Here is a 12,854-nt window from a genome sequence, read left to right as displayed (position 1 = left end):
CAAAATATAGCCAAATACTGAATCATGTACCTTTGCTGAACCTTCACAACAAAGCTTAACTGTTAGTACAAGAAGAACAGTCAAAAAAGCTGCACATTTTATTTCACTCCACTAGAAAATTAATTTAACTATGTTACAGTGACCAAAATTTACAAAAATATACAAGCAAAACAATTAACAATGGATCAAACACATGAAGCTGTATAAAGAATTTTATTTCATCAAAATTATGTAAATGAATTATCCCAGCTCACATTACTACAAGCTAATGATCTTCTGCACTCTTCAGAAAATTCACCGCAAAACCTCTAGCCTTCACTACTTGTTTAAATTTGCAGTGTCCTTTGCTGTTGCTGCGGAGTTAACGGTATCAGCTTGAGATTGTCATCAATTCTTCTTCAATGTTTCCGAAACCAGTTATAAAACGAATACAAGTCTTGAGGTAATAATTAGATCACCACTATCATTAATTCATCCTTGAAGACATACTTGTAGTTTAAATGTGAATTTGCAAAGAAAAAGTGTTGTGGCAATGGGTTATACTTAATGGCCAGTTGGAAATAAGTAGAACGTAGCAGTGCAGAGATGTGCAAGATTATCCAACTGTTCACTGTGCTTGAGGAATAATTTAAAAAGACATGCTTTATTCTTCAAAACAAGATCCATGGTGTAGTTCCATGACGTAAACAAAATATGAAATTGTAAATTTATCCCAAAAGTGCTGCTTAACAATCAAGGGCGAGAATGAGAAAGTAAAAATAAAAACACACACTATATGCATAAAGCATTCAGAACACTAGAAAAAAAAGCAATAGTTTCTTCCAATCTTTCTCATCGCTGACTTAAACAGTTGAAACAAAATTTCAAACCTTATGTCAAGCTCTGGTTTAAACGTATTAAATGACCTTTCCTTTCACTCTTCATTGTCACTTTTCAGTCTTGCATCTAAACAAAGAGTTCACAGTAACATTTCCTTAGCCAACCCGAAGCAGTCTCAGCTTCCAGCAGGAGTCACTAAAAAGCAATCAGTGCCTGGAATTGCAGCTGGTTTTCTTCTTCCCTGGCCAGAACAGAGGCAAACTCTATGGCCAAGTTAACATCATCTAAATTTAGCTCAAACCTGGAGTTCACTCAGGATGCTTCTCCAATTTAACGTGAAGCATCTTAAGCCAGTAAGGCTAGTCATCGGTGATTTGATCATTCAAAGGAAACATATTTAAAGAAGCTTTAACCACTACATAGTTGAGTAGTTGCAGAAATGTCGTATTGTTTTAATGTACTTCAGAGCACAGAAGCATTCAGTGAGATGTTACCAATTAATATTAAACAAGAATGTATTTTCTTGGGGATGTATCATACAGCTCATTTTAACTGGCAATTTTACCCCAAAGATAAACATTGGTCAAAATACATGCTGCACAATTGCCACCTTCCAGTATGTTTATCTAACAATGAACATTAGACTGTCAGAAGCACTGTCAGAATGTCAACTGGCTCCAAAGAGTGCATTAGCTCTTTCAAATCAATAATATATATTTTAAAAGGCTTTCAAAGCCTTCAAAATTGTATAGAAGGATATTGAATGGATAATATTATATCTGTTAAAGTAATAGTTAACCTTGTGATTTAAAAAAAGTTATAATATAGAAATTGTTATATTTCCAAAGTTTATCAGGCATTGGCTGATAATTTTCATGACACCAATAAAAACAAGTATGCCAGTGATAAATTTAAAAGATGGTCCGGGGAACTGTATTTAATTGATGTACTAGAAAGAGACAATTTCTCTTTGTTAGAAAGAATGAATAAATGTTTAGTGTGCACCATCCTAGCAAGCAGCAGACAGTGGCTATAACATGAAAGACTAGTGAAGCAACATTCGTAGTTTGGTTTTCTTCAAAATAAAAATAAAATGCATGTATTTGCACGTCAAAAATATATAATTTTAATATTTGTTTTTTGTTTCATTAAAATCTTTCTTCTCCAAAGCACAGCAAATGGGTATTCCCTTGGTTAGCTATCTTTAAAGTTGAAGTGGTAGCTGAGAATACATTGTGTCTCCTGCTTGCAAGGAATATTGAAGACATATTATGGCTCCCTTGGAGTACTTCATATTTCATTACATTTTTTGGGAAGTTAATTTCAGGCAATTCAGAGTTTCACCATTTAATGAGGCCATGTAATGCCAGTGTAATAGAACTATCTTCAATCAGCATCCCTGAATTAACCAGGCTGCCCTGCTGATATGCTTTACTGATCTATGTCGCAAGGTCAAGCTAACAGCATTTGCCTCTGCCTTGTAAGCAATAGATGCAAATAGTTGTTTATTTTGTAAAGAATTTTAGTCCTATGGCCACTTTCATTTAGTGGCTGAGATAATATATGCGAGTAGGGGTTTAAAGTTGTGATCAGACATTTTAAAGTCATATTAGTAAATTAATTTAAGCATTAGACACAAAAGACTTCAGATGTTTGAATCTTTAGTAAAAAAAACTGCTGGACAACTTCAGCAGGTCAAGTAGCATCTGGGGAGGTAAATGAACAGATGTTTTTTGGGGAATTCTGAAGGAATTCTACACAGGCTGCCTGGCCTGCTGAGTTCTTCTAGCAGTGTGCTGATGAATCTAAGCAGCTAGATCAAATTACTACCTTCAATACACCAAATGGATTTTAAAAAGAAAATTTAAAAATTGTATATTATTTTCATATCGGCATGTGAAGAAAAATAATACTTCCAGGTGGCCTGACCTGTCAGTCTCTGGTGATAAAAGTGAGCCTATGTGGGGTTGAGCGCCATGAACACTGACTAGAAGATTGCTTTGTTTGTATGCCTTGGCGTTGAAGTCATTTATCTAGTTCCTGTATTGTTGCAAACCACCTTGTAGCTTGTTACAAGTTACATATGTAGAATCACGAGTAACAATCAGTCAAATATGAAGTGGGCAATGTTCCCCTCATCAAATCTAACCAATTTGTTCCGCATTCATAGTCATAGTGTTTTGCTAAAATTGTCCTTGTGAACATCTGCCCTAAGGAAGCAAACAACAAAAAATAGAAAACAGTACGTCCTGCTTTCAGAGCTGCAAGCAATTTATAAACAATTCTTTTATTTAATGTACTCATTTGTTTTCTTTAGAATGTGCAATATAATAAAGCTCTCTAGTGGAATGCAAATGACTGAGAGACTGGAATGCAAATAAATGTTTTGCACCCACTTAATCTGCTCTGCTATAAGATTCCTTCTAGCCATCATTCTTTCACATTATTAGCCGAACCATATTAATGACTTTGTGCCGAATAATCAAGAGTCCTTCTTCCTCACGTTCTTGAAGTGAAGTTAATACTTGAAATCATCTTCTGGATCTTATCTTCATTTTTCAGTATATTTGCCTTGACAGCACAGTTCTTATCCTGCTGGTCCTTGATCAGCTGCTCCAGTTCAGCAAGTTCAGTCTTTAATGGTTCCACAGCAGTGTCAGTAACGCTGGAAGTATAAAAGAAAAAGCTGAGATTTGTGGTTATTATCAACATACAAATTGGCAAAGATAACCTTGTATAACTAAGTTGGTGCAAAAGGGTGAAAAAGGTTAATTAGTATGCTTCAATCAAAGCAGCGTTTAGAATTGTCAGACCGTGCTTTACCCTTGCAGGCCCACTGAGTTCCAGATACATAGTCCACTGTTCTAAACAAGATACCCCACAGTGAACAACTTTTTGTGCATCAACTTCCCAGCCACTGCAATGTTCGTCTCGCTTAATTTCAAGTACTATGTTTTTTTCTAATGTGAATTATGTGTGGATCACATTAGCGTGTTTCCAGTGTTCATTGCAGTGTGCACTGTAAGGAAATGATGCTGAAGAATATTCTTTCTTGCTGTCTTGAGGTTACAGAGAGCATAGAATCCCAGATCTAACACCCTCTATGAAAGGATAGGATACAAAAGTTAGCAAGTTATTTGTTTTGGAAAGAGTGACATTAGCTGGTGTGATGAAAAGGAAGAAAACTTGATTGAAAAGCCATGACAGCCACATTTTGTGAGATTAACCATGTGAAAATAGTGCAGACAAGGCTCAAGAGAGTTAGCACAAGGCAGGATAGGGCAATGCCGCAGTGATGGAAGGGTGCCACATTGATTGGGTGAGTGTCCCAACGCACCCGTCAGGGCTTCCTGACAGTCTGCGGCTACGGCCATGCCCGACAACAGGCCTGGCTCCCTGCCACGGTATTGAGAACCAGCCCAGAGAGATTTCCGATGAGCCCGGCCTCCACTCGCCCTGTGGATCAGAGGAGGGAGTCAGACCGAGGGTCGGTAAGCAGGCCGGTGGTGGGAGGCAGTGGAGGGCCTCGATCATGGAGGATAAAATGTAGTAGGAAAGCAGAGAAATAGGAGAGGATGAAATGGAGTAGGAAGGCACTCTGCTGTTGGTTACTTCCTGCCTGACCTACTGTTTTTATTTAAACTTTAACCAAAACTAGAGAATCGCTTCTGACAAAATGTGCATACCTTTAATAATAAATAACCAAATACCATATTAAAATTCAAGAATTATTATAGAAACATAGAAAATAGGTGCAGGAGTAGGCCATTCGGCCCTTCGAGCCTGCACCGCCATTCAATATGATCATGGCTGATCATCCAACTCAGTATCCTGTTCCTGCCTTCTCTCCATACCCCCTGATCCCTTTAGCCACAAGGACCACATCTAACTCCCTCTTAAATATAGCCAATGAACTGGCCTCAACTACCTTCTGCGGCAGAGAATTCTAGAGATTCACCACTCTCTGTGTGAAAAAAGTTTTCCTCATCTCGGTCCTAAAAGATTTCCCCCTTATCCTTAAACTATGACCCCTTGTTCTGGACTTCCCCAACATCGGGAACAATCTTCCTGCATCTAGCCTGTCCAACCCCTTAAGAATTTTGTACGTTTCTATAAGATCCCCCCTAAATCTTCTAAATTCTAGCGAGTACAAACCGAGTCTATCCATTATGGATTTCAGGGGTGAATCACTCCCTGTCAGAACTACTCTTAGACACAAGTTCCTGTTTATTTATTAGCTCACAATGTGTTAAACCAAATTATCCTGTTAAGTAAAAAGGGAATGAAAAGAGAATGGGTGAGGATTTTTTTTTTTAAACAAGAAAACAGACACTTCTGTTGCTTTACCCAAAATAAAATGACATTACATTTATTTGCACACATCTACTCATGGTTTCTGCAGTTCCTAACCTTTGTTCTCTTAGGAGAGATTCTGCATGCTTTTTGTTTTCCTTGCGCCACATCGATAACTCATTTTGCATGGAATCCATATCTTCCTGTATGTAGTCCATTATCTTCCCCAGGGGCAAGGCACTGCGACACAGGGTCTGGATGGACATGCGTAGTTTTTCTATTTCCTTGGTCACTAGCTCCTTTTCCTTTTTTCTTGCTGTTTCAGAGATGATGGTTTTCTCCTGTAAAATCATTTTGTGGCAATGTTAAACAAATTCAGAAGTTGGTTTCTGTAAATACAGAAGTTTGAAAATGTAAGATTAAAATGAAAAAATGAAAGAAAATTAAATGAATTTGATGACACTAAAATAGGTGGTATCGTACACAGTGAACTTGATTATCACGAATTATAGCAGGAATGGCAAATAGTGTATTATTCAAATAGTGTTATGCCCCTGTCCCACTTAGGTGATTTTTTCGGCAAATACAGGCGACTAGGCTGTTTTCACATTGTCGCGGGGTGACGCCTGTATGGTCGTGAGTAGTCTCCTCAAGTTGCTTAAAGAGTCGTAACGTTTTTCTGGTCGCCGCTGGATTTTAATATGTTCAAAACTTTTTGCCGACCGTGGGCTCGACGTAGCTTGTCTTCTCCTGTCGTAGGTGCTGTCGTAGGTTGGCGCCAGGGTGACGCAGGTTGTCGCCAGGTAACATTGGTTGTCACCGGGTGCTGACTTAGGAGAATTCCATTGGCGACTACCTACGTCAACCGGCGACAGGTACCGGTGACCAAATTGTCTTCAGTTATCTTCAATTGTCGCCGACAGGGTCATTTCTTGTTGTAGCTTGTTGGGGGTGGACGTAGGTTGACTTTGGTTGTCGCCTGGGTGGTCGTAGGTTGTCGCAGGTCGACGTCCTAAGTCACAACGTGGGTCGCCGGTTGTCAGTAGCTTGACGTCGACTAGGTGGTAGGCTGTCATAGACATTGTCGCAGGGGGGTCCAGTCGCCGCTTTTTCGACGACCTGCTATGACTGTGAGTCACTGAAAAAATCGCCTAAGTGGGACAGGCCTTTTAGGTGTTGCATTTTGGGAAGTGAAACCAAGATAGCACTATCATGGTGAATAGTAGGACCCTGGGTAGTGTTGCAGAGCAGAGGATTCGAAGAGGACAAGTACATAGCTCTCTGAAAGTGGCATTGCAGGTAGAAAGGGTGGCATGCTGGCAGTCACCTGGATGAACGCAGACTTTTTTCCAGGGTAAGATAATTAAGGTTCCTCAGGAACTGCAAATCAGTACTTGAGTATAGAAGTTGTTACAAGACATTGGTGAGGCCACACTTGCAGTATTAAGGAGAAATAAAGATTTGCAGAAGATGGAATCTTGAGCGAAACTCAAAGTGCTGGAGTAACTAAGTGGGTCAAACAGCATCTGTGTAGGGAATGGACAGACAACTTTAAGTCAGACCCTTCTTCAGTCTGAAGGGTCCAACCCTACATGCTGTCAGTCCGTTCCTCCACAGATGCTGCCTGACCCATTGAGTTCCTCCAACACTTGTGTTTTACTAAAAGTATTGTATTCACTTGATCACGCTGCAATAGCAAATATAAACCTGCAACCTCCGGCAACCATCTTCAACTAGCATCACAAACACGCAAACTCACTCACACACAAGATGAGAGTTTTAGTAATATACTAGACCAAGTGGAACCCATTGGGTACCGTCCCCTCACACACACACTAACACAACCACACACACACACACACAAACCACCCACACACACACACTAACCACCCCCCTTAATATTATATTAATATTATTCATTCGCTCCTTTTACCCCATCCCCGCACTATTCCACTCAAGCAGAACCTCCAACTTGCAGGCGCGACTAGAGAGGGAGAGAGAGGGGGCAGAGAGTAGGGGGCAGAGGGCAGGAGGCAGAGGGCAGGAGGCAGAGGGCAGGAGGCAGAGGGCAGGAGGCAGAGGGCAGGAGGCAGAGGGCAGGAGGCAGAGGCAGTGGGTAGACGCAGAGGGCAGAAGCGGGGGGGAGGGTGGTGGGAAAGAGGAACGGGGAGTGGAGGGGCTTGGGAGAGGGGCGAGAGGAGATGGGGAGAGGAGATGGAGAGGAGGAGAGGGGGAGAGGAGGAGGGGGGAGAGGAGGAGGGGGAGAGGAGGAGGGGGAGAGGGAGGAGGGGGGGGGGGGGGGGGGGGAGAAGGGGGACGGGGAGCAGTATAGGAGTATATTATCTTTATATTTTATACAATTTTATGTTGAGATAAGACATTTACTTGCTCACATTCGTGATAAGACATTTTTGTTTATATAAATTTGGGGGGGGGGGGGGAATTTGGGTTCTGCGAACGTAAATCTGTTGTGACATTTATATGACCTTATATAACACCCCTAGCTGAGATGACTCAGAGAGATAATGGAGGCCCAAGATTCTCTTGCAGCCATTAGAGTACATCTGTGGTGACAATTACATGACCTTTGTAACTCTGTATCAAGCCCTAGCTAAGAGAAATAAGGGGCCCAAGAAAGGGGAGTCATGTGATTTAAAAATAGGAATTACGGAGGGAAAATAATTGAGAAGGAGGAGAAAAGTAAAAGCAAGTGATTGGTTATCGATAAGGGAATGTCTGCAAGTGATTGGGTATGGAAATGCACCGGGGGTGGGACATACAGAGTTAAACATGCCAAAAAAGGGACAGCTCTTTGTTTGGAGTGAACTCTCAAGTGATTTGCTCTTTGAGTGTTCCAACCTTAATTTGCAAATAAAGGTTTGAACTTCTTGAAGAATTCTCCACGTCGCCTGAGTTAATTTTGAATATCAGCAACCACAACAGCAGCGGGCAGCGGGGAGGAGCAGGGAGCGGTGGGGGGCAGCGGGGAGTAAGCAGGGGGGAGCAGCGGGCAGCACCACCGGGGGGGGGGGGGGGGGGTGGGGGGGAGCAGCAGGTAGCACTGGCGGGGGGTGGGGGTGGGGGGGGGGGGGGGGGGGAGCAGGGGTAGCAGCGGGGGGGGGGGGGGAGCAGGCGTCAAACCTTGCAAGTTTGGCGGAGGGGGAGTGACGTCACTTGCAGCTCGTGGAACACAGCACAGGCCACGCGCAGCTGACCCATTGTGAGAGCGGGGGGAGGGGGATGGGGGAGGCCTCGGTCATTAGCGAGACCATCTCGTTTATTTTCAAAGTTTTATCGGATTTGTGAACATTTTCGTAAATAACTCGAGAAATAAACCATGAATTTTTCAGTTAAGGTGATTTTAGACTCCAGGAGGAAAATCTCTACCGGAATATGTAAAAAAATGTACCCTTAGCCCGTTGGTTTTTTAAGAAGATGTGATAATACACAAAAAAATAAATACACACACACACACATCCAAAATCAGAGTTTTATGTATAGAGATAGATAAACAAGGCACAGACAAATGGGACTAGCATGGACAAATTGGGCCACAGGGGCCCAATTTACATGATCTATAACTAATTTATTATTGTAAATCTGCCCAAAATGTGCTATTTATCAATCATATCTCAGAATTACACATAATAGAAAACAGCAAGTGCTGCCAATACACAACAGGTGTTTTCAGCATCTAAAAAAATAAAGAATATAGCCATAAAAATAAAGAATACAGCTATAAATCTTTGTTTTGAATTGCTTAAATGAAAAAGGATTTTTTTGTTAAATGGATAAACAGAAATAGAATAAATCAGTTGATCAGCCAATTCAACAATGTCAATAGATTTTTCAGTGCAATTTAATCAAAATACACAAAAGGGACCCAAGTGCACTGTAAATCATTGTTTCAATAATGTAAGATATTAGCTGGAGTAACTCAGCGGGTCAGACAGCATCTCTGGAGAAAATTAATAAGTGATGTTTCGGGTCAAGATCCTTCTTCAGACTGAGTCAGGGGAAAGGGAAACGAGAGATGGTGATGTAGATAGATATAGAACAAATGAAAAAAGTAACGATGATAAAGAAAACAGGCCAATGGGTCTCATTGGCTCCCCATTTTCACCAAGCACACAGCTAACAATGGCCTGTTTCCTTTATCACCATTACATTTTTGCATATCTGGCACTCTTTCGGAAACTGTTGAGGGAGGGGCAAGAACACCATTCAGTCACTAGCACGAGACCTGGTTCTGAGGCACAGCAGGGAAATGTGACATCAGACTGGGCTATGGTGATGGGAGATTTCATAGTTAGGGGAGAAGAGGAAGGAGATTTGGTACCCATCCAGGATACAGGATGTCTCTGAGCTACAAGTGCAAAACATTCTCAATGGAGAGGGTGAGCAGCCAAAGTTTGTTATGCACATTGGCAAAAATGACATAGGTAGGAAAAGGGGGTAACGTCCTGCAAAGTGAATATAGGGATTTGGTAAAAGCTGAAAGAGCAGGATCTCAATGTTAGTAATGTCTGGATTATTCCCATTGCCATGTGCTAATGAGGTAAGAACAAGAGGATAGTATGGATAAACTCATAGCTGAGGAGTTCAATTCAGATAAGCACAAGGTGTTGCATTTTGGAAAGTCATACCAAGTAAAGACCTTCACAATAAATGATAGGGCCCTGGGGAGTATTGTAGACCAAGGGAATCTTGGAGTACAATTACACAGTTCCTGGAAGTGGTCTCATGGGTAGATAGTGGTAAAGATGAATTAAACTCCATTTGACATTACCAGGCCCATTTTCCCAAAAGATCAAGATTCCACTGTAGCTCTTGATAACTATCTTCCTGATATCACCTATTTTGGTGTCATCTGCAAACTTACTGAATATGCCTTGAACTGTGATTGCTGATCCCAAAGTGATCATGAACTGACACTGCAGTCACTTGCCCTGCCCAATTCCCTAAGTAGAGGCATGATGAGGACAGGGGGTAAATAGCTAGAATATGGAAGTAGATCTTGGGTGTAACAGAGGCACAATAGTTGAGTTATGGGGAAAGAATTCAGCAATTTGGATGTGCAGATGAATAGCTCAGATCCATCCACACTCAGGAATTTCAGTTCAGTAAATCATCTAAAATTTGGAACAGCCAGTCCTAGCAATAATGATCCAAAGAAACCAATGGAACATTGTATAAACCACCTAGTTTCAGTAATGTCAACCAAGAGAGAAAATCCACCATCATTACCTGGTGTCGCTGATATGCCACTCCACATCTAGCCCTGAAACTCTTACAATATTACCTGAAATGGCTTAGGAATTTCGGCCACATTGACCTCGCCAGAGTTTGATCAAATGCGGCATCAAGGAGACGTCGTAAAACTGAAGTCAATGGGCATCATAACTCACACAGAGGAAGATGGCCGTAGTTGTTGGAGATTAATAATCCCAGCCACAGGTCTCTGCAGCAGGAATTCTTCATGTTAGTATCTTAGGCCAACCATCTTCAACCACTTTGCCAATAATCTTCCCTCCATCATCAGAAGTGGAGATGCTCTGACAATTGAGCAATGTACAATTCTTTACAAAAGCTCAGCAAGTGAAGCTGTGCATACCTGCATGCAGTGAGAGGTAGGCAACCATGGACTGATAATTGACAAGGAATAATAATGCCACAAAAATGCCAAGCAATGTTCTACTCCAACAATAGAGAAAATGTAATCATCTCCCCTTGACATTCAACAACATTACCAATGTCAAGTCCTTCATGATTAATATCCTGGTCTTCACCATGAATTGCAATGGATCAGCCACATAAATACCACATCTGAAAGAGTGCAGTGATGGCTCACCACCATCTTCTCAAGGGTTAATAGGGAATAAACAATAATTGCAGGCTTTGCACATAACATTAAAAATCCATGAACAACATTCCTTGAAATTACAACCTTAACACATTTTTCTTAAAGTGATCCAAATGACCTCTTCAACAGCAATTGAATTATACATGGCAGGTAAGAACAATGTCATTATGTTAATGTTGGACCTCAGTTGCACATTTTATCTTATGGAAAGAAGCAATCCATGGAGGGTTTTCCATTCCATTTCAAACTTATCTATGGTCAACAGTATATATTTTGTGTAATCATTTTGAGGTTAAACACATCACTATGCAGAGTATGACATGACACCAATCAGCACCACCAATAAAATCTTTGAAAACAGACCATTAATATTTGGAGGTGGAGTTGCCTTATGGGAATTGCTTGTGCCAAGTCGTATCACTCTGTCCTTCCTTCCTGCACCTCCCCCAACCCCATTCCATCCCTTTGGCTAAGTTAGCTCTGCAAACCTCACAGTTTGTACAGCTGTGTTTGTACACCCTGGGGAAACCTGCCAGTGCACCCAGTCCTGAAACCTACCTCCTGCCCATTCCACCAAGACAGAATTTCATTGTCCTATCAGGGACACATGACAATAAACTCACTTGAACTTGAACACATTTGTATTAAAAGTGAAACAAATAGCTGTGCAGACAGTATCCAGACTGAAGTTTATTCAATTTTTTTAAAGCATTTCGGCTCAGTTGCATGGTATTTCTTTGCTCATTCTTATACAAATATATTGAATAGCTTTGAAGCTGTCGAAGTGTATAGGGAGTGTGTGGGTGGCTTTCTGCACTAAATTCCAATGACAGACAACCTGTAAAAATAAATCACAGAATATCTCCTCCGTATAACAAAGAAATAGGAATATTTCAGACCATTTATTCCTCGTGCATACCGTCTCCTTAACCCACCATTTTCCCCCGGCATGAGGCAGGAAAAAGTTGAAAAAAGAGGAAGAGAGATGGGTCCAGGGTGCCCTTTATGCAGACATGTTTTGATAATTGTACCTTGAAATTACACCGTTTTCTTGCCTGTTTTACCCTTAATATATACTGTATTTCTTTTTTTATTGTACCTTAAAATAACACATTTTACTTGCGAAGATGTTGCCAGGACCACAGAGCTATAGGCAGAGGTTGAGTAAGCTGGGACTCTATTCCCTGGAGCACAGGAGGATGAGGGGCTGATCTTATAGAGGTGTATAAAATCATGAGAGGATAAGATCGGGTAAATGCAGAGTCTCTTGCCCAGAGTAGGTGAACCGAGGACCAGAGGACATAGGTTTAAAGTGAAGGGGAAAAGCTTTAATAGGAATCTGAGGGGTAGCTTTTTCACACAAAGGTTGGTGGGTGTATGGAACAAGCTGCCAGAGGAGGTAATTGAGGCTGGGACTATCCCAATGTTTAAGAAACAGTTAGACAGGTACATGGGTAGGACATGTTTGGAGAGATATGGACCAAACTCAGGCAGGTGGGACTAGTGTAGCTGGGATATGTTGGCCGGAGTGGGCAAGTTGAGCCGAAGGGCCTGTTTCCACACTGTATCATTCTATGACTCCATAAACTGACAAATCACAAATATATTGGTGCAAGGAGCAATAACAGAGCAAGCAGCCACTTGTGTTTGCTCTGCCACTCAATAAAATTGGAGCTTATCTCAGCCGCCTAACATACATTGTTCCTTATTAGCTCATGACCGTGGAGCCAAACACCAATGCAATTAAATTTACAAGCTCGCAGACAAAACCACCATAGTGGGCCAGATATGAAATACTAATGAGATGGAGTACAGGAAGAAGATTGAGAACTTCATAACCTGGTGCCAAGCCAACAAGCTCTCCCTCAATGTCAGCAAG

At 41.4% G+C, this 12,854-nt stretch overlaps 1 protein-coding gene across 3 annotated transcripts in view; it reads right to left on the bottom strand.

Annotated features, from left to right (window-relative positions):
- Positions 1-624: 624 nt before the first annotated feature.
- traf3ip1 (TNF receptor-associated factor 3 interacting protein 1) overlaps positions 625-12,854 on the bottom strand; it is an 84,868-nt gene continuing 72,638 nt past the window's right edge. For all 3 annotated transcript variants that reach the window (XM_055638480.1, XM_055638478.1, XM_055638479.1), the window contains 2 exons: positions 5,230-5,453; positions 625-3,484 (listed from right to left, as the gene is read on the bottom strand). In XM_055638480.1, the coding sequence (XP_055494455.1) occupies positions 3,319-3,484; positions 5,230-5,453 (390 nt within the window). In that variant the 3' untranslated portion in view covers positions 625-3,318. The remainder of the gene's footprint in view (positions 3,485-5,229; positions 5,454-12,854) is intronic.

This window comes from Leucoraja erinacea, chromosome 7 (genome assembly GCF_028641065.1).
Source record: "Leucoraja erinacea ecotype New England chromosome 7, Leri_hhj_1, whole genome shotgun sequence".
NCBI lineage: Eukaryota > Metazoa > Chordata > Chondrichthyes > Rajiformes > Rajidae > Leucoraja > Leucoraja erinaceus.
This window is presented reverse-complemented; position numbering and strand designations above follow the sequence as displayed.